Here is a 19,780-nt window from a genome sequence, read left to right on the forward strand (position 1 = left end):
CGCTTTCACTTTTCACTTTCATGCATTGGAGAAGGAAATGGCAACCCACTCCAGTGTTCTTGCCAGGAGAATCCCAGGGATGGGGGAGCCTGGTGGGCTGCCGTCTATGGGGTCGCACAGAGTCGGACACGACTGAAGTGACTTAGCAGCAGCAGCAGCAGCATTGAGTATAGTTCCCTGTGCTATTCAGTAGGACCTTGTTGTTTATCCATTTTATATGTATCAGTTTGCATCTGCTAACCCTAAACTCCCAATCCTTCCCTCCCCCCATCCCCCACCAATCACAAGTCTTCTCTATGTTTTGTGATTCTGTTTCATAGATAAGTTCATTTGTGTCATATTTTAGATTCTACATATAAGCGATATCATATGGTATTTGTCTTACTCTTTCTGTCTTCCTTCACTTAGTATGATACTCTCTAGCTGCATCCATGTTGTAGCAAATGGCGTTATTTCATTCTTTTTCAAGGCTGAGTAGTGTTCCACTGTGTACATGTGCCGCATCGTCTTTATCCACACCTCTATGGTCGGACATTTAGGTTGTTTCTATGTCCGGGCTATTGTGACTAGTGCTGCTATGAACATAGGGATACATGTACCTTTTTGAATTACAGTTTTTTCCATATGTTTGCCCAGGAGTGGAAGTGCTGGATCATATAATAATTCTATTTTTAGCTTTCTGAGGCACCTCTGTACTGTTTTCCACAGTGGCTCCATCAACTTTCATTCCCACCAGCAGTCGAGGAGGGTTCCCTTATAAACAAGCCCTCTTGAAATGTTTGTACTCTGGGGACTGCGTCTTGTGTGCACAAGGCTGGAGTGGGAGCTGGGCAGTTGGCATCCCCCTGGCTGGTCTTTGTGGCTCATCACTTGTGCTCACTTGACCTCGACTCTCTCTAGCTGTGTCCAGAGGGGAGGGACCACAGCAGAACTTATATAAATCCATTTTGAAATGAAGCTTTCTCTGATCCCCACTGTAGAAAGCAAACAGAAGTGGGGCAGGGCCCGTGGAGGCATGTTTGTGTGTGGGTCTCACCCCATGTGCTCCCCTGGCCTGTTGGCAGTCCTGCAGGGTGGGGAGCAAGGACCCCAGGACACAGATGCTGTGTGACACCCCTGCTCTGGCTGACGTCTGGGTCCTTCTGACACTAATGGGTCGTGGCAAGGTTTCTGCCTGGGTATGTGTTTTATTCTTCTGCTGACATTCCTGAGATACGCCTGTCCTGTCTCAGCAGATCAAATGGGAGCCTTCTAGGACTCAATTGGCTCATTTTTCTTGGGTAAAGGACCATACCTGTTATTTTAGTATGTCATTCGTGTGCTGACTCCAGTGACAAGCATCATATTCAGTGCTATTATTTATGATGTGGATTATGCCTTGGGGACCTGAATCAGCGAGCAGCTGATCATGCAGCTTTTCTTATTATAAGGAATGTCCCTCATTACAGGACTACATTTTGCTGCATTCCCGCATGGTCCGGTTTCAGCCCTTATTATAAACTTGCCATTAGAAATCCTGAAGCTACTGCCATATTCTCATTCTCTCTTGCTGTGTATGTACCTATGTAAATAAATCCTTATTCTGTTTACTTTTAGCCTTCTCATGTCCACTACATTTCCTTTGCTTTTTAAGTGTGTAAACTATATTGGAACATAAGTGTTGTGAAGGTTGGACTATCTCAAGGTCACAAATGTATCAAATACCATCATCTTCCATGAGGAATATCACTTCTAATCAGGGTTTCTCCACTCAGCACTGTCAGCATTTGGGGCCAGACTGTTCTTTGCTGTGGGTCTGTCCCAGGCACTACCCTGGAGGATGTTGACCTGCATTGCTGGCCTCCACCCGCTAGAGGCAGTAGCACACTCCCACCCCAGTTCAGTTCAGTTCAGTTCAGTCGCTCAGTCGTGTCTGACTCTTTGCGACCCCATGAATCGCAGCACGCCAGGCCTCCCTGTCCATCACCAACTCCCGGAGTTCACTCAAACTCACATCCATCGAGTCCGTGATGCCATCCAGCCATCTCATCCTCTGTCGTCCCCTTTTCTTCCTGCCCCCAATCCTTCCCAGCATCAGAGTCTTTTCCGATGAGTCAACTCTTTGCATGAGTTGGCCAAAGTACTGGAGTTTCAGCTTTAGCATCATTCCCTCCAAAGAACACCCAGGACTGATCTCCTTTAGAATGGACTGGTTGGATCTCCTTGCAGTCCAAGGGACTCTCAAGAGTCTTCTCCAACACCACAGTTCAAAAGAATCAATTCTTCGGTGCTCAGCTTTCTTCATAGTCCAACTCTCACATCCATACATGACCATTGGAAAAACCATAGCCTTGACTAGACGGACCTTTGTTGGCAAAGTAATGTCTCTACTTTTGAATATGCTGTCTAGGTTGGTCATAACTTTCCTTCCAAGGAGTAAGTGTCTTTTAATTTCATGGCTGCAATCACCATCTGCCGTGATTTTGGAGCCCCCCAAAATAAATTCTGACACTGTTTCCACTGTTTCCCCATCTATTTCCCATGAAGTGATCGGACCAGATGCCGTGATCTTAGTTTTCTGAATGTTGAGCTTTAAGCCAACTTTTTCACTCTCCACTTTCACTTTCATCAAGAGGCTTTTGAGTTCCTCTTCACTTTCTGCCATAAGGGTGGTGTCATCTGCATGTCTGAGGTTATTGATATTTCTCCCAGCAATCTTGATTCCAGCTTGTGTTTCTTCCAGTCCAGCGTTTCTCATGATGTACTCTGCATATAAGTTAAATAAGCAGGGTGACAGTATACAGCCTTGATGTACTCCTTTTCCTATTTGGAACCAGTCTGTTGTTCCATGTCCAGTTCTAACTGTTGCTTCCTGACCTGCATACAAATTTCTCAAGAGGCAGGTCAGGTGGTCTGGTATTCCCATCTCTTTCAGAATTTTCCACAGTTTATTGTGATGCACACAGTCAAAGGCTTTGGCATAGTTAATAAAGCAGAAATAGATGTGTTTCTGGGACTCTCTTGCTTTTTCCATGATCCAGTGGATGCTGGCAATTTGATCTCTGGTTCCTCTGCCTTTTCTAAAACCAGCTTGAACATCTGGAAGTTCACAGTTCACGTATTGCTGAAGCCTGGCTTGGAGAATTTTGAGCATTACTTTACTAGCATGTGAGATGAGTGCAATTGTGCGGTAGTTTGAACATTCTTTGGCATTGCCTTTCTTTGGGATTGGAATGAAAATGGACCTTTTCCAGTCCTGCGGCCACTGCTGATTTTTCCAAATTTGCTGGCATATTGAGTGCAGCACTTTCACAGCATCATCTTTTAGGATTTGAAATAGCTCCACTGGAATTCTATCACCTCCACTAGCTTTGTTCGTAGTGATGCTTTCTAAGGCCCACTTGACTTCACATTCCAGGATGTCTGGCTCTAGGTGAGTGATCACACCATCGTGATTATCTGGGTCATGAAGATCTTTTTTGTACAGTTCTTCTGTGTATTCTTGCCACCTCTTCTTAATATCTTCTGCTTCTGTTAGGTCCATTTCTGTCCTTTATTGAGCCCATCTTTGCATGAAATGTTCCCTTGGTATCTCTAATTTTCTTGAAGAGATCTCTAGTCTTTCCCATTCTGTTGTTTCCCTCTATTTCTTTGCATTGATCGCTGAAGAAGGCTTTCTTATCTCTTCTTGCTTTTCTTTGGAACTCTGCATTCAGATGCTTATATCTTTCCTTTTCTCCTTTGCTTTTCGCTTCTCTTCTTTTCACAGCTATTTGTAAGGCCTCCCCAGACAGCCATTTTGCTTTTTTGCATTTCTTTTCCATGGGGATGGTCTTGATTCCTGTCTCTTGTACAATGTTATGAACCTCAGTCAATAGTTCATCAGGCACTCTATCTATCAGATCTAGTCCCTTAAATCTATTTTTCACTTCCACTGTATAATCATAAGGGATTTGATTTAGGTCATACCTGAATGGTCTAGTGGTTTTCCCTACTTTCTTCAATTTAAGTCTGAATATGGCAATAAGGAGTTCATGATCTGAGCCACAGTCAGCTCCTGGTCTTGTTTTTGCTGATTGTATAGAGCTTCTCCATCTTTGGCTGCAACTAATATAATCAGTCTGATTTCAGTGTTGACCATCTGGTGATGTCCATGTGTAGAGCGCCCAGATGTTCATAGACATGGCTGAATGTGTTCTTCTGCGGGCAGAATTGTGCCTAGTTGAGGACCAACCACTACTGTAAACAGATATTATTAACTAAAATAATAAACTGCCACTGATCACAAACTCTATTCATTCTCCTGCTTTCTAAAGGCGCTGTTTTGCGTCTTCCTGTTTCTCATCTCATGTAGCAGTGCATTAGCACATCAGAAGGGTGAACTCCTAGGTAAGCCTGGTCTCTGCCTGGGCACCAGTGAATTCTGTATCGTATTCATTCACTCAGTGAATTTTTACTGAGCACCTATATCTACTCTAGGAAAACTCTCTAATCCTGTGGAATTTACAGTTGAGCAGGACTGACAGATATTAATCAAAAGAAAAAAGATACATATTATAAACATCCCATAATTTTTTTACTAAGTAAATTTTGGGGTTTATGTTATTAAGATTATTTCAGTGTTATTTACTGTGAAGGTAAATAGTGTATTATGTTTATGTTTTCCTTCTTAAACAGCTCCTGTATTCTTCCCTCAAGCAAATAGTTGTCTTTAAAAAAGTGAATATCTGCAGAGGTAGCCAGTTTCAACTCTTAGCTGTGACATATGGTATTTACCTTGTTTTCTAAATAATATGTGTCTACTGCTGCTTCTCAGTTTATCAATTTTAGTATCAATTGTATACTGACTTATAATAATGATAGATGAGAACATAATCTCTTTTATATACTCTTGCACTGAAAAAGCAACCACACTCTGCCCTCTTCCCACTTCCTTGCACTGCTTGACCTTACATTCAGGTACTGTTGCCAGAGGCTTGCAGCCCAGTGGGGTCTTACCAGAGGATTGGAAGGGGAACCCTTGAGAATTGAAAAGAACTAGTGGGATCTGGAGTCCCTTGGACTGCAAAGAGATCAAACCAGTCAATCCTAAAGGAAATCAACTTGAATGTTCATTGGAAGGACTGATGCTGAAGCTGAAGCTCTAATACTTTGGCCACCTGATGTGAAGAGCCAACTCATTGGAGAAGACCCTGATGCTGGGAAAGATTGAGGGCAAAAGGAAAAGGGAGTGGCATAGGATGAGATGGTTAGATAGCACCACCAACTCAATGGACAGGAATTTGAGCAGACTCTGAGAGATAGTGAAAGACGGGGAAGCCTGGTGTGCTGCAGTCCATGGGGTTGCAAAGAGTTGAACATGACTTAGTGACTGAACAACAACAACAACAAGGGGGGTCTGGAGAGGGAGGATCTTGGAAAGTCCCCCGTAAAGTTGTTTAAGAAATGCTAAGTTAACCCCCAGCTTCATGTGCCTGAATCTGACCCTAACAGCGTATGGCAGACTTTGAGAACTGGACTGTGGACAGAGTTGCCCCTGCATGCGTCATGGCTAGGAGAGGACTGAGGAGCCCTGCCCAGGCTTTGAGAATGTGACTGATGTTGAAACCACCAACCACAGGAGGCTGCTTGGAAACTGGGGCTTGAACCCAGCTGGGTTGATTTTCTGACCCAACAAAAATATCAACATTCTCATAAACTTTTGACCCAGAGGAATGGTATGGAGAGGGAGGAGGGAGGAGGGTTCAGGGTGGGGAACACATGTATACCTGTGGCGGATTCATTTTGATATTTGGCAAAACTAATACAATTTTGTAAAGTTTAAAAATAAAATAAAAAAAAAAGATTCTTATAATGTGATATTTAAAAGAGAATCTTATAAAGTGATATTCAGAATGTCCATGATACAGTGTATACTTAATTAACAAACAAAGGACCAGGAAAACCTCAACTTGCAGGGAAATAACATTCAACAGGCAGTGATACCGAGATGACACAAATGTTGGAATTATCAAAGCCTTTAAAACAGGCATTATAAAAATAATCCAGTAAATAAGAACAAACACTTTTGAAGCAAAGGGAAAGAAAGGAAGTCTCAGCAAAGAGGTAGCTAAAGAAGAAGCAAATGGAAAGTTTAGAACTGAAAAATAAAATTGCCAAGATAAAGTACTCACTAGGTGAACTCAGTAGCAGAATGGATATGACAGAAGGATCAATGAACTTGAAGATGAATCAGTGGGATTTATTCAACTTGAACCACAGAACGTTGATTGGAGGAGAGTGGATGAAGCCTCAGGGACCTGTGGGGCAGGACCACAAAGGCTAACACCCATGTCATCAGAGTCCCGGTGGGAGAGAAAGAGTGCAGTGCAGAAAAAAATGTCTGAAGAAATGATGGCTGAAAACTCCTCAGATTCAGCAAAAGACTTAAACTTACAGATCGAAGATGTCCAAAACCCAGAGATAAATGCAAAGAAATCCACACTCGGACACATCACAATCAAGCTGCTGAAAAAGACAAAGTCTTGAAGACAGCAGTAGAAAAATGATGCATTACTTATAGAGAAACAATAGTTTGAATATTGTGGGTTCCTTGCAGGAACCATGGAGGCAGAAGGAAATGGACCAACATGTTAAAAGCACTAACAGAAAGACCCCAGAACTCAATTCTATTCCAGCAACCATCCTGCAGGAATGAAGGAGAAATAAAGACATCCTCAGATGAACTAAAACTGAGAGAATTTATTGGCAGGTAGAGATGCTCTAAGAGAATTGCTAAAGGAATTTCTTCAGACAGAAGAGAAATTATACCAGATGGAAACTTGGTACATCAGGAATGAAGAAAGAGCAACAAAAATGATGAATAGAATACACTATTCTCCTTCTTTTGAGTTCTTTAAAATGGATTTGATGGCTGAAGCAAAAATTATAACTGTGTCTGTTAGGGTTTTTAAGGTATGTAGGTATAAGAGGTAAGATAGCTAGAAAGGGGAAGATAAAGAGACCTGTAGGGTGATAAGGTTTCTACATTCCACTTGAAGTAATAAAATACAGATTTTTGAGTAGATTGTGAAAAAATTATTTACATTGTAAACCCTAGAGCAGTCACTAAAAATAAGCTATCAAGAGATAGTAAGAAACCCAGTAGATAGATAAAATGGAATAATTCAAAATAAGGCAGGAAAGGGAAACAGGAATGAGAAACAGAAGGAACAAATCATAATAAAATGACGATCCTGAACCCAGACCCACCGATAATTACATGAAATGTAAATAGTCTGAACGCACCAATTTCAGGACAGAAATTTTCAGTTGACATGAAAATCTCAAGGTCCAACTATGTGCTGTCTGTCAAGAACTCACTTCAAAAGCAAAAGGATGGAAAAATATTGTGTGCAAACACGAATCAAAAGAAAACTTGAGTAGCTATATTAATACCAGGCAAAGTAGACTTCAGAGCAAAGGAAATTTCCAGGAATTAAGGGGGATGTCACCTGTGATAAAAGAGTCAATTCACCACAAAGACATATAAACCCAAAAGTGTATATATCTAACACAGAGGTTCAAAATGCAAAGAGCTAATAGAATGGAAAGAAGAAATAGACAAATTCGCAGTTGCATTTGGAGATTTCAGCACTCCTCTTAGATTAAACTATAAGCACACTGATAGAAAATCACCAGTATATAGAACTGAACAATATTATGAAGCATCTGGATCTAAATGACCTTCATAGAACAGTCCACCCAACAATGGCAGGATATATTCTCTTCATATTCTCTTCAAGTGCACATGGAACATTTACCAAGAAAGACCATAGCCTGGATCAGAAAACAAATTTTAGTAATTTTAAAAGAATTTAAATTACACAAGGTATTTTCTGTGGTCACAATGGAATTAAACTAGAAGCCAAAACAAAGATAGCATAAAAAACTATGAACACTTAGAAATTAATGCATTTTTAAATAATCCATAAGTCAGAGAGGAAGCCTTAAGAAAATATAAAAGATACTTTGGACTGAACAAAAGTGAAAATATGACATATCAAAATTTGTAGATTGCAGCTCAAGTGTATTTACAGGGAATTTATAGCATTAAGTGCTTATATAAGAACAGAAAAAGGTCTCAAATCAATAATCTGATCATCCACTTTTAGAAACTAGAAAAAGAAGCAGAAAGTAAACCTAAGGCAAGTAAAAGAAAAATCAATAATAAATATAAGCGCAGAAACCAATATAGCTGAAAACAGAAAAACAATAGAGGAAAAACTAGAGAAAGCCAGTGAAGTAAAAAACTGATTCTTTGACAAGCCTCTAACAAGTAAAGAGAGAACACAAATGACCAATAATAGGCATGGAAGAAAGGATAACCACTCCAGACCACACAGGTATGGGAAGGATGTTAGGGGAAATACTATAAATTTGAAAATTTAGATGAAATGAACCAGTTTGTCTTAAACAACAAACCATCAAAACTTACCCAAGATGAAGTATATAACTTGAGTAGTCCTATAACTTTGTAGATAATGGATTTGTCATTAAATTTTTTTTAATAAAGAAATATCCCAGCCTGTTCACTATAATATATAATATAGAGGGCTTCCCTGGTGGCTTAGACGGTAAAGAATCTACCTGAAACATGGGACACCTGGGTTCAATCCCTGAGTTGTGAAGATCTGGAAAAGGGAATGGCAACCCGCTCCAGTATTCTTGCTTGGAGAATTCCATGAACAGAGGAGCCTGGCAGGCCATAGTCCATGGGGTCTCAAAGAGTTGGACACTACTGAGTGGCTTTCACTTTCATTCACTATAAATTGTACTAAACATTTAAAGGAAAAACAATACCAATTGTATAGATTCTCTTCTTGAAAATAAGATAGGTGGGAACAATTCCAAATTTATGTAACAAGGCCTTCATTATCCTGATATCAAAATCAGAAAAAGACAGTATACGAAAATAAAATCATGGATGCATATTCCTCATGAACTCAGATGCAAAATGCTCAACAAAATATTAGTAAATTGAATCCAACAGTATGAGTGAGTGAAGTCGCTCAGTCAGTCTGACTCTTTGCCACCCCATGGACTGCAGCCCACCAGGCTCCTCCATCCATGGGATTTTCCAGGCAAGAATACTGGACAGGGTTGCCATTTCTTTCTCCAGGAGATCTTCCTGACCCAGGGATTGAACCCAGGTCTCCCACATTGTAGGCAGATGCTTTACCATCTGAGCAACCAGGGAAGTCCATCCAACAGTATAGAAGAAGAATACACTGTGACCAATAATACACCCTGGCTTATCCCAGGAATGCAAGGCTATTTTCTATTGGAAAATGTAATTCATTCTAACAGCCTAAAGAAGGAAAACCATGTGAATAATAACAACTGATGCAGGCAAAGCATCCATTTATGACAGAAACCGAGCAAACAGGAATAAAGAGGAACTTCCTCAGCTTGATCAAGAGTAGCTACAAAAATTCTTTAGCTAGCATCATGCTTAATGGTGAAAAATTGAATGCTTTCCCTCTTAGGTCAGGAAGAAGTGAAGAATGCCTACTCATAGTATTCAGCATCTTATTTGACATTGCGTGGGAAGTTCTAGCCGGTAAAATAGAGGAATAAAACAAAATTAAAAAAAAAAACCATAGAGATTGGAAAGGAAGGAAAAAAACTCTTCTTATGTGCAAACAGTATGATTTTCTGTGTAGGAAATCTTGAAGGATTTATCAAAAACTCCCAGAATAAACAGTAAGTTTAGGGAGATTGTAGTATACAGCAGGAGGTCAAATGCAAAATCAGTCACATTTCTTTATACTAACAAAATATATACAGTTGGGAAGCAAAATCTAAAAAGCAGTATTATTTACAAAGCACCCCCCCACCTCAATGAAATCTAACAAAATATGTACAGGATCCATGTGCCGAAAATGATAAAACATTCCTTTTGCTGCATGTCATTATTCTCATTGATTACTCTTAGGTGAATCAAAGAAGACCTAAATATAATGGAGGGTCTTCTTTATAGATTGGAAGACTCACATGATAAAGATACAAATTCGCCCCAAATTGATCTATAGGTCTAAGACAATTTCAATCAAAATCCTTACATGATTTTTTAATAGAGACAAGCTGATTCTAAACTTTAATTAGTTTTTGGCTGCGCTGGGTCTTCGTTGCTGCACGAGGACCTTCTCTAGTTGGGGTGAGCATGGGCTACTTTCTAGTTTCAGGGTGTGGGCTCAGCAGTTGTGATGCATGGACTTAGTTGCCTGTTGGCATGTGGGATCTTCCTGGACCAGGGATGATTGAACCCATTAGGTGGCAGGTGGAGTCTTAACCACTGGACTACCAGGGAAGTCCCTGATTCTCAACTTTATATAGAAAAGCAAAGGAATTAGAAGGGTCAAAACAATTTTGAAAAGAACAGTGAAGTTGGAGGATTCATGCTAGACAATTTCAACACTTTCATTAAAGCTATGGTAATCAAGATAAAGTGCTGTTGGTAAAAGCATTGGCACATAGACTAATGGAACGGAATACAGAGTTCAGAAGTAAGTCACAGATTAGCAGTTTCCTGTAAAGTGTAGTATACATGCACCATATGACCCAGCAATCCTACTCTTAGAGAAATGAAACATGGAGAAATGAAAACTTACGTCCATGCAGAAATATGTACACCAGTGTTCCCAGCAGCTCTATTTATAACCACTCAAGCTGGAAACAGCCCATATGTTCTAAGTGGGTGAATGGATAAGTATGCTGAGGCACATGGTACAATAGAAGATTGCTTGGTAATGAAAAAGAACGGCTGTGCTTACACACTGCTGCACAGATGAGTCTCATCCGCCTACCAGGGACTGAAAGAAGCCAGTCTCAAGGGTTCTGTAGCATGAGTCCCTGTTTGTAGGACCAAAGACAGGGGTGGAGAGCAGTTCAGTGATTGTTGGATGTGGGTATGCGCAGGATGGGTGAGCGTTTTAGGTGGTGGGGCTGCTCTGTACCTGGTGCTGGTGGTGGTTACATGTGTTTAAACTCAAAATAGGAAAAGTCAGCATAACATAGGTTAAGTAAAAATGCATTCAGACGGGAGCAATGTTGTTGATTTCCGCTTGGCTGAGGGTAATCCACACTGATTCTTTTAGGACTGGCGGATGTTCCTGGTTGAATTATTCTGACCACACAGTGCTGATGGAGGGAGCATGGCCATCACTTCTCTTGTTGTGGTCCATCATAGGTGAAGCAGGTGGAGTCAGGGACGGTCCAGTTCCAGTACTCGCTGAGCCCTGAAGAACACCCAGACACACCCACAAGGAATGCAAGCGGCCCCAAGGCAGAGCGGCGGTCTTTTAGGAAGCCACCCGCGTCCCCTTCAAGTAAGTGTGTACTGAGAACTGAGTCTTCAAGCTCGTGGCACAGCTCCATGTGTGCCCAGGTAAATGACATTTATCAGATACTTGCTGTAAATTGCTTTAACTGGAATCAGTTGATTGAGTTTTTGCTGACTACAGAGGTATAGAATTGGACAGTGATAAAACCTGGCCCAACACTTTGTGCTTTAGCCATGAGTTAGCTCCCTGACTGAAGGCTTTGAAAGCTCTGTTGGTGACACTTAAAGGGGCATCTCTCGTGGGTGTCCTGCAGACACAGGGCTCAAGAATCAAAGGCTGGCTGACAGCCACGGACTGCCAGCTTTATGGTTGTTGTTCAGTTGCTAAGTCATATCAGTCGCTAAGACTGTATGCAACTCTGTGGACTATAGCACGCCAGACTCTCTGTCCTTCACTGTCTTCGAGTTTACTCAAAATCATGTCCATTGAGTTGGTGAGGCTATCTAACCATCTCATCCTCTGCCACCTCCTTCTCCTCCTGCCTTCAATCTTTCCCAGGATCAGGGTCTTTTCCAGTGAGTCAGCTCTTTACATCAGGTGGCCAAAGGATTGGAGCTTCAGCTTCAGCATCAGTCCTTCCAATGAATATTCAGGGTTGATTTCCTTTAGGATTGACTGGTTTGATCTCTTTGCAGTCCAAGGGACTCTCAAGGGTCTTCTCCAGCACCACAGTTTGAAAGCATCAGTTCTTCGGTGCTCAGCCTTCTTTGTGGTCCAGCTGTCACATCTGTATATGACTACTGGAAAGACCATAGCTTTGACTAGATGGACCTTTGTTGGCAAAGTGATGTCTGTTTTTTAATACGCTGTCTAGGCTTCTCTGATGGCTCAGATGGTAAAGAATCTGCCTGCAATGCAGGAGACCTGGGTTCAATCCCTGGGTTGGGAAGATCCCCCTAGAGAAGGGAATGGCTACCCACTCCAGTATTCTTGCCTGGAGAATTCCATGGACAGAGGAGCTGGAGGGCTATAGTCCACGGGGTCGCAAAGAGTTGGACATGACTGAGCAGCTAACACTTTCACTTTCACTAGGTTTGTCATAGCTTTTCTGCCAGCTTTATGCTGCACTGTTAATGTAGCCTTGAGATTGTTGTTTTTAAAAAGTGATTTTTATTTCCTTGGTGTGCAATCTGGGAGTGGAGAGGCCACGACTTCAGGGTGTGGCTTTTAAAAAGGGATGGAGGGCTGTCGATGATGGAGGAAGTAATGCTCTTCCATGGAGGCAACGTCCCCGTCCCCAGGTGTGTGACTGCCGCTGTCAGCTTCATGTTGGCTGTACCAGCTCCTTCTGCTGAGGCTGGTACCTTGTGTTCAGGGCCTCTTAGTTTATCCCCAAGGGCAGGAAGCCAGCGTCCTGGTGGGGAATCCCACCTGTGGTGAGAAGAGAGGGAGGTTAGCAGGAGGGTTGAAAGAGCACTGAGCTCTTGGCTCTTGGCTTCTAAGGATCTGGGTGAGAACTGGGTGAAGGAGCATTCTCAGTCATGGGCAGTTAGGCTCTTCAAAAGTCAGAAAGGTAGGGGATGAGCAAATGTGGAAGCCCTAGAGGGGCGCTGAGTGTCCATCCATCCTCCATCCAGATGGCTTTCCTCTGATGGATGCTGCTGGGTATCTAGGGAGGGCTGTCCAGTGTCTCTCGGGCAGTAGGTCCTGGATGCTGTGCAAAGGCGCCAGTGAGTCTGTTGTTTGGGAGTGACTTTTTTATCAGTTGAGATTCTGGTTTTTGGAAACTGGTCTCATTGAATTTAATCTCACAGTTGGTGGCAGCAGCACACTTGTGTCTCTGTCCTGGGACTCAATGTGTTGGCCTTCATCTTCATGGTCCTCCAGGATTTTCTGAGATGTTTAAAAATATTCAGATACCAAAACTTGATAGTTTATTGCTTCGGGACAAACTGTATTATTAAGCATTTTCCTTTTTCCTCAAAAAGGCAGTGCATTTGCTGTTTTTAATTGTTTTATTCTTTCCAGTTTTTTGTGCTTATCAGAATGTTCTCAGGTATAATTACATCTTATGTAAGTGATGGGCTCTCCAGGTGACTCAGTGATAAAGAATCTGCCTGCAATGCCAGAAACCTGGATTCGATCCTTGGGTTAGGAAGATCCCCTGGAGAAGGGAATGGCAACCCGCTCCAGTATTCTTGCCTGGAGAATCCTATGGACAGAGGAGCCTGGCGGGCTATAGTCCATGGAGTTGCAAAGAGTCAGACACGACTGAGTGACTAACACACACACACACACACACACACACACACACACAAGTGGTACTGAAATGTACAGCACTGCTTGTACTTGAGAAGTTTCCAGAATATCTGCCAGAATCCCCTGGAATGGTGGGTGGCAGGCATGTGTTTTCCACCAGAGTTAGTTTAGAATGAATTTACAATTTTATTGGATAAAGTTAAATGCATTGAAAGTATAGAATACATAGTTAAAAAATACCAAAAGGTCAAACCTATTCCCTTCTTTAACTCTAGTATCTTCCTTTCTTTGACATATTCACAATTACAATTTAAAAATAAAACAAATGCCAACCTCTAAGAAATGTTAATGTGAAATAAAGATAGTATCCTAAATTATAAAATATGTGCATTTTCTGACTTGATATAAACATGATTATTTTGGTTTTTAATTAAGCTATTCAAAAGGATATGCGTGCTGTGCATGCTAAGTCGCTTCAGTTGTGTCCAACTTTTTGTGACGCTATGGACTGTAGTCCACCAGGCTCCTCTGTCTATGGGATTCTCCAGGCAAGAATACTGGAGTGGGTTTCCATGCTCTCCTCCAGGGGATTTTCTCGACCCACGGATCGAACCCAAATCTGTTACATCTCCTGTTTTGGCAGGCAGGTTCTTTACCACTAGCGCCACTTGGGAAGCCCAAAAGGACAGTAGTGAAATGTAATAAATGCAGTTCAAAATAATAAATATAGTTTACTTTGGTCCTTAGAAATACCTGAAGAGATCATTTTCTTAGGGAAGAAACCTCTACAGCTATCATTAATGGAAAAATAATAAGTACTTTTTCTGGAAAGGAATTTTCACGTGTTGAACTTTGGTGTAGTTATGACACTAGAAACAGACAGCTTGCGTGAAGGCCTTCTAATTGAATTAACTGTCAGCCAGGACAGGATGACCCTGTTGGCTTCTCCAGCCTGACTGGCTTTCGGCATGGCTTGGGGGCTCTGTGTTTGTTTTCCCAGCTTCCCTGTCTGTTTTCATGCAGGGCTTGGAGGAGATTTATTTATTATTATTTAAAATATTTATTTTTATTTATTTATTTGGCAGCACTGGGTCTTAGTTGCAGCATGCGGGATCTAGTTCCTTGACCAGGGATCGAACCTGGGCCCCTTGCATTGGGAGCGTGGACTTCCAGAGAAGTCCCTTGGAGGAGATTTAAAGCCTAGTGTGCTGTTACCTTTGTTTCCCCAAATGGTCCTTTAGCTAATTTTGGGGGTGTTCATGGAACTTCTTGGATCTCTGTTTTTTTTTTTAAATCAAAGTTGGGACAATTTTGATCATTCCTTCTTCAATTATTTTTTCTGTCTTCCTCTCTCTTCTCCCTTGAGGCTCCCAGTCATGCCTTTATCAGGTGGCAAAGCTGTGGGAAGTCCCACCCTGCTGAGCTTCTGCTCACTTTTACTTGTGGTCTTTTCTCTCTGTGCTCCAGTCCTAGATACTTTGTATTGCTGCATCTTCAGCTTCACTCATCTTTTCTTCTGCAGCATCTGATCTGCCATGAATCCCACCCAGTGCATTTTCCTCACAGATATTGTCGTTTTTATCTCCAGAAGTGAAATATAGGTATAACTACTGACAAACTTATGCTTTTTTGTTTCTCTCCTAAGGCAGAGGTAGATGAACTTAGGCCTGTGCAACAATTAAAATTAAAATTCCAGTATTTTATCCTGTTTGAAATGACCCATATAGTAATTCTCATTTTAACTAGGTTTAGTTTCAAGGTACCAGAATCTGGAGATAACATTACAAAGTTTGTCACTACTTTAATATCCTTGTTTGCCAATTCTAAAATCTTGGGCAGTTGTGCATTAGTTTTGATTGATTGATTTTTGTCCTGATTTGGATTGTATCTTCCAGCTTCTCTATGGTCAATAACTTTTGATTGGATTCCAGATATTGTGAATTTTCTCCTTTTGGTTGCTAAATATTTTTATAGTTGACAAATATATATATATATTTGCCACACCCCATGGCATGTGGGCTCTTAGTTCCCTCTGCAGTGGAAACCTGGAGTCTTAACCACTGGACATGCAGGGAAGTCTAGGTAGCTGGTAAACACTTCTGAACTTTGGAAATTATTTGGTCATTTAGGGCCTTGCCTTTAAGAGTTGTGAGATGGGACCCCATGAGCATTTATTTAGTCTAGGGCTAATTACTCCTCACTAAGTGAGAAGACCTCCTTCAGTACTTTGCCTGATGTCCTTGAATTATGAAGTTTACCAGTCTGTGAGAATGGCCTCTTTCTGGCCCCATGAGCACAGGGTAATGGTCCCTCTAATTTTGGGGGTGATTCTTTCCCCATCCTTGGGTAGTTTCGCAGTCAGTGACCTCCTGAATCCTAGAGGGACCCTCTGTAAGTGGCTGGAGTTCCCTCTCTGTGCCCTTCTCCTGTCTGTGCTCAGCCCTGCAAACTTCAGTTTCTTTGGTCTCCTTGAACTCTTAGCCCGGCCTTCTGATCAGGGGTCCACTGTGCTCTGCGTTCCCCTTTCCTGCACTGCAATCTGCAAAATCACTCAACATGTTAATTTTGGGACCATCGGAGGGCTTACTTTGTTTCCAGTTCCTTAGGACCATTTCTTGCCTGAATTCAATGTCATTGAAACTGTTGTCTTATGTATTTTGTTAGTTAAATAATTTTTGTTTCAGTCAGGAGAATGAATTTGGTCAGAAGTAAAGTTTTTGCCTGCTGTTGACAGTTTGTAGGCTGTTGAAATCCTCCACCCCAGGGGTGATAAGTCCAGTGGTTTCGAAGCTTTTCCTAGCTGCTTTGTGCTGCGTGTGATTCACTGACTATGTCATTGCTTCGTGATTTTGAGTTTTGGCTCACGCCCTCTCCCTAGAAAGCATCTCTGCTGTGCACTACATTTATTTTCTTTTAAGATATATTCTTTTCTTTTTAAATTAAAAAATTACATATTCAAGAATGTGTGCATATGTGTATGTGTGTGTTTAGTCACTCAGTTGTGTCCAACCCTTTGCGACCCTGTGGACTGTAGCCCACCAGGCTCCTCTGTCCACGGGGATTCTACAGGCAAGAATACTGGAGGGGGTAGCCTTTCCCTTCTCCAGGAGATCTTCCCAACCCAGGGATCAAACCTGGGTCTCTGCATTGCAGGCAGATTCTTTACCCCTGAGCCACCAGGGAAGTCCATTCAAGAATGGCCAAGGCAACTGTGAGGAAGAGAGGCTTCTCCTTTCTTGACTTGCAGACTTAGCGTAAAATTATAGTAACTAGAACAGTGTGATTCTGCTACAGACACAGATCAGTAGATAACAGGACAAGATAAAAAGTGTGATATATGACAAATTATAGATAAAGAGCATATTGCTTTCCTTTAATTATTATAACAAATTACTACAGGCTTGGTTGCTTAAAATAGCATGAGCTTATTATCCCACATTTCTGGAGATCAGAAGTCCAGAGGTCTCACAGGCTGAAATCCAGGTCTTGGGGCTGTGTTCCTGCTGTAGGCTCTGGGGGAGAATCTGTCTCCTTGCCTTTTCCAGCTCCCAGGGGCTAGCTGCACTTTCGCCCCTGCTCCATCTTAAGAAGCAGCAGAGTTACATTTTATTTAATTTATTTATTTTTGGCCATGTGCCATGCTAGATCTAGTTGCCTGACCAGGGATCAAACTGGTGCCCCCTGCACTGGGAGCTCAGAGTCTTAGCCACTGGAATGCCAGGGAAGTCCCAGAGTTACATTTTAAATCTCTCTTTGATTCTCCCTCCTGCCTCCCTTTCTCTCATCAGGACTGTCATAGTTGCATTGCCTACTGCACCCCTACCCCCTCCGCTACCATCCAGGACAGTCTCTGCATCTCAGGGTCAGGTGATAAGCAACCTTAGTTCCATCTGCAACCTTGGTTCCCTTGGCAGTGTTACTACAACATAGTCATGGTTCTGGTAATTAGAATGTGGGCGCTTTGGGTTGGGGGATTGCTATTATGCCGCCCACCACGGGAGTAAGGGACACCAGTCAGTTAACAGCATTGGACTGGCTGTCCTTGTGGAAAATAGAAAATCAGATCCCAATTTCTTATTGTATACAAACCATACCTCAGACTGCAAGTAGGTCAGACCCTGATGCTGGGAAAGATTGAAGGCAGGAGCAGAAGGCAGTGGCAGAGGATGAGATGTTTGGATGGCATCACCGGCTCAATGGACATGAATTTGAACAAACTTGGAGATGGTGAAAGACAGGGAAACCTGCAATACTTCAGTCTCTGGGGTTGCAAAGAGTCAGACATGACTTGGTGACTGAACAACAACAATAACAAACCATAAATTCTGGGTGGATTACAAGACTGAACTTTAGAAATTTTAATTAGAAGTTTAGAGAGAGGAAAAATGATAAAAAGAGCTGTCCCAAATCAATGAGGAATAGACAGAAAAATGGTCAAAGGATATGAAAAGGGAGTTCACAGAGGAGAAACCAGGATGACCAAAATGTATGAAAAAGTGCTCAATTTCACTAGTAATCAGAGAAATAAAAATTAAAATGAGAACCCATTTCATTTCCCTTGTATTGGAAAGAGCTGGCTGAATGACAGCATGAGGTTGAAAATTTGGGAAAAGAGGACCTCCCACCACACCGGGAGGGACCACTTTGAAGAGCAACGTTGTAGTGTTTAGTTAATACCCTGGGTTGGAAAGACCCCCTGGAAGATAAAATGGCAACCCACTCCAGTATTTGCTAGGGAAATCCCATGGACAGAGGAACCTGGTGGGCTACAGTCCATGGGGTTGCAAAGAGTCGGACACGACTGAGCGACTGAGCACACACGCATGCATGTATACAGTTAATACCTTACAGCAGAGAACTGCCATTTCTAGGTGCCTGTTGCAGAGAGGAACTAGTCCTTGTGACATGGGGCCAGGATGAGGATGCTCAGAAGGCCTCCGTGTTTCATGGGTGCAGTGCAGGAACGACCTGCCTGTGCCCCGATTTGGGGATGGGGGGGTGAGCTGGTCTATTTGGACAGTGGGTGCTGCACAGCAGCCACGATGCTGATAGGTCTCTGCATATTGTTATGTCTGAACCTTCACACCTGGGTTCTGGGTTCTGAAACTGTGGCGGTTTCTGAAAGGAACTGGACACACAGTGGCATGTAAGTGGCTTTGAAGACAATTCAGACTTGCCAGCTGGATGATCTTAGGCTGGTGGCTTCATGTGTCTGTCCCTCAGTGTCCTCTGTTATAAAATAGATGGATGAAAGGACTATTTAGATGAAAAATAACACTTGAGTCTTAGGAAGAAATTGGAGAATATTTTTATGACCCTGGGGTTGGGAAGGCTTCATTAAACAAGATAAAGTGTAAACCAAAAAGAGAAGATTGAGAAATGTGATTATGTTAACATATAAAGAAAGTTTTCTAAGAGAGAAGATTCCATAAACAAAGTTAAAAAGCAGTTCCTCAGACTGAAAGATATTTGCAGTATGTAAAACCATTAAAAATTAATTGAAGGAATGAAAAGATGAGAAAGAAGAACGATGATGGAAAGATCAACAAGGAGGAGATAAACAACTGGAAAGAAAAACGGGCAGAGGCTGTCAGGAATTGTAGACAGGGTCAGATGAGTGAAGATTGGTCAGGGTGCACAGGACTGCCTGGAAACGGGGCACATGGTTCATAGTGGCTGTCAGCCACACTGATCTTGTCATCCTCCTAGCTGGCAGCATCGGTGGGCAGCGGCCACATGTTCATAACCTCTCTCAACCACATAAATACAGATCCCAAATCTCAGTGGAAACAAGGCAACCACCAGATCGCGAGCAAACGCAACATTTGCTCAGACTTACTGTTGACTCCAGAGTCCTTGATGGATACACACCCATGCCTGTGCTGCCATCCAGGGAAGTGGATTCCTGCCCGGCTACAGAGCTTGGTGTTGGCCCTGCTCCCAGCATTTTTTATTAACCACTTTGAGAGAAAGTGAGGGAGTGTTTATTTGCATAGGTTTGCTCAGCACTGACCCCTGCACCCCATCCATTCAGAAAACCCTGCTGAGAATCTGTGATGTCCAGGTACACTTCCAGGCTCCTGTCCTCATAGAGGTCACCTTTTAAAAAGAGACAATAAACAAACAAAGACCAGCAAAAAGAATGCTGTCCCACTCTGGTGTGGGGTGTTGATGGTGGGGGAAGCTGTGTGTCTGTGGGGCAGGGAATACGTGGGAAT

General features: G+C 42.3%; 1 protein-coding gene across 1 annotated transcript in view; it reads left to right on the forward strand.

Moving 5' to 3' along the window:
* Positions 1-19,780, forward strand: part of NPHP4 (nephrocystin 4) — a 139,434-nt gene that overhangs the window by 59,161 nt on the left and 60,493 nt on the right. Inside the window, exon 12 of the mRNA XM_055582455.1 lies at positions 11,210-11,348. Coding sequence (XP_055438430.1) covers positions 11,210-11,348 — 139 coding nt within the window. The remainder of the gene's footprint in view (positions 1-11,209; positions 11,349-19,780) is intronic.

This window comes from Bubalus kerabau, chromosome 5 (genome assembly GCF_029407905.1).
Source record: "Bubalus kerabau isolate K-KA32 ecotype Philippines breed swamp buffalo chromosome 5, PCC_UOA_SB_1v2, whole genome shotgun sequence".
Lineage (NCBI taxonomy): Eukaryota > Metazoa > Chordata > Mammalia > Artiodactyla > Bovidae > Bubalus > Bubalus kerabau.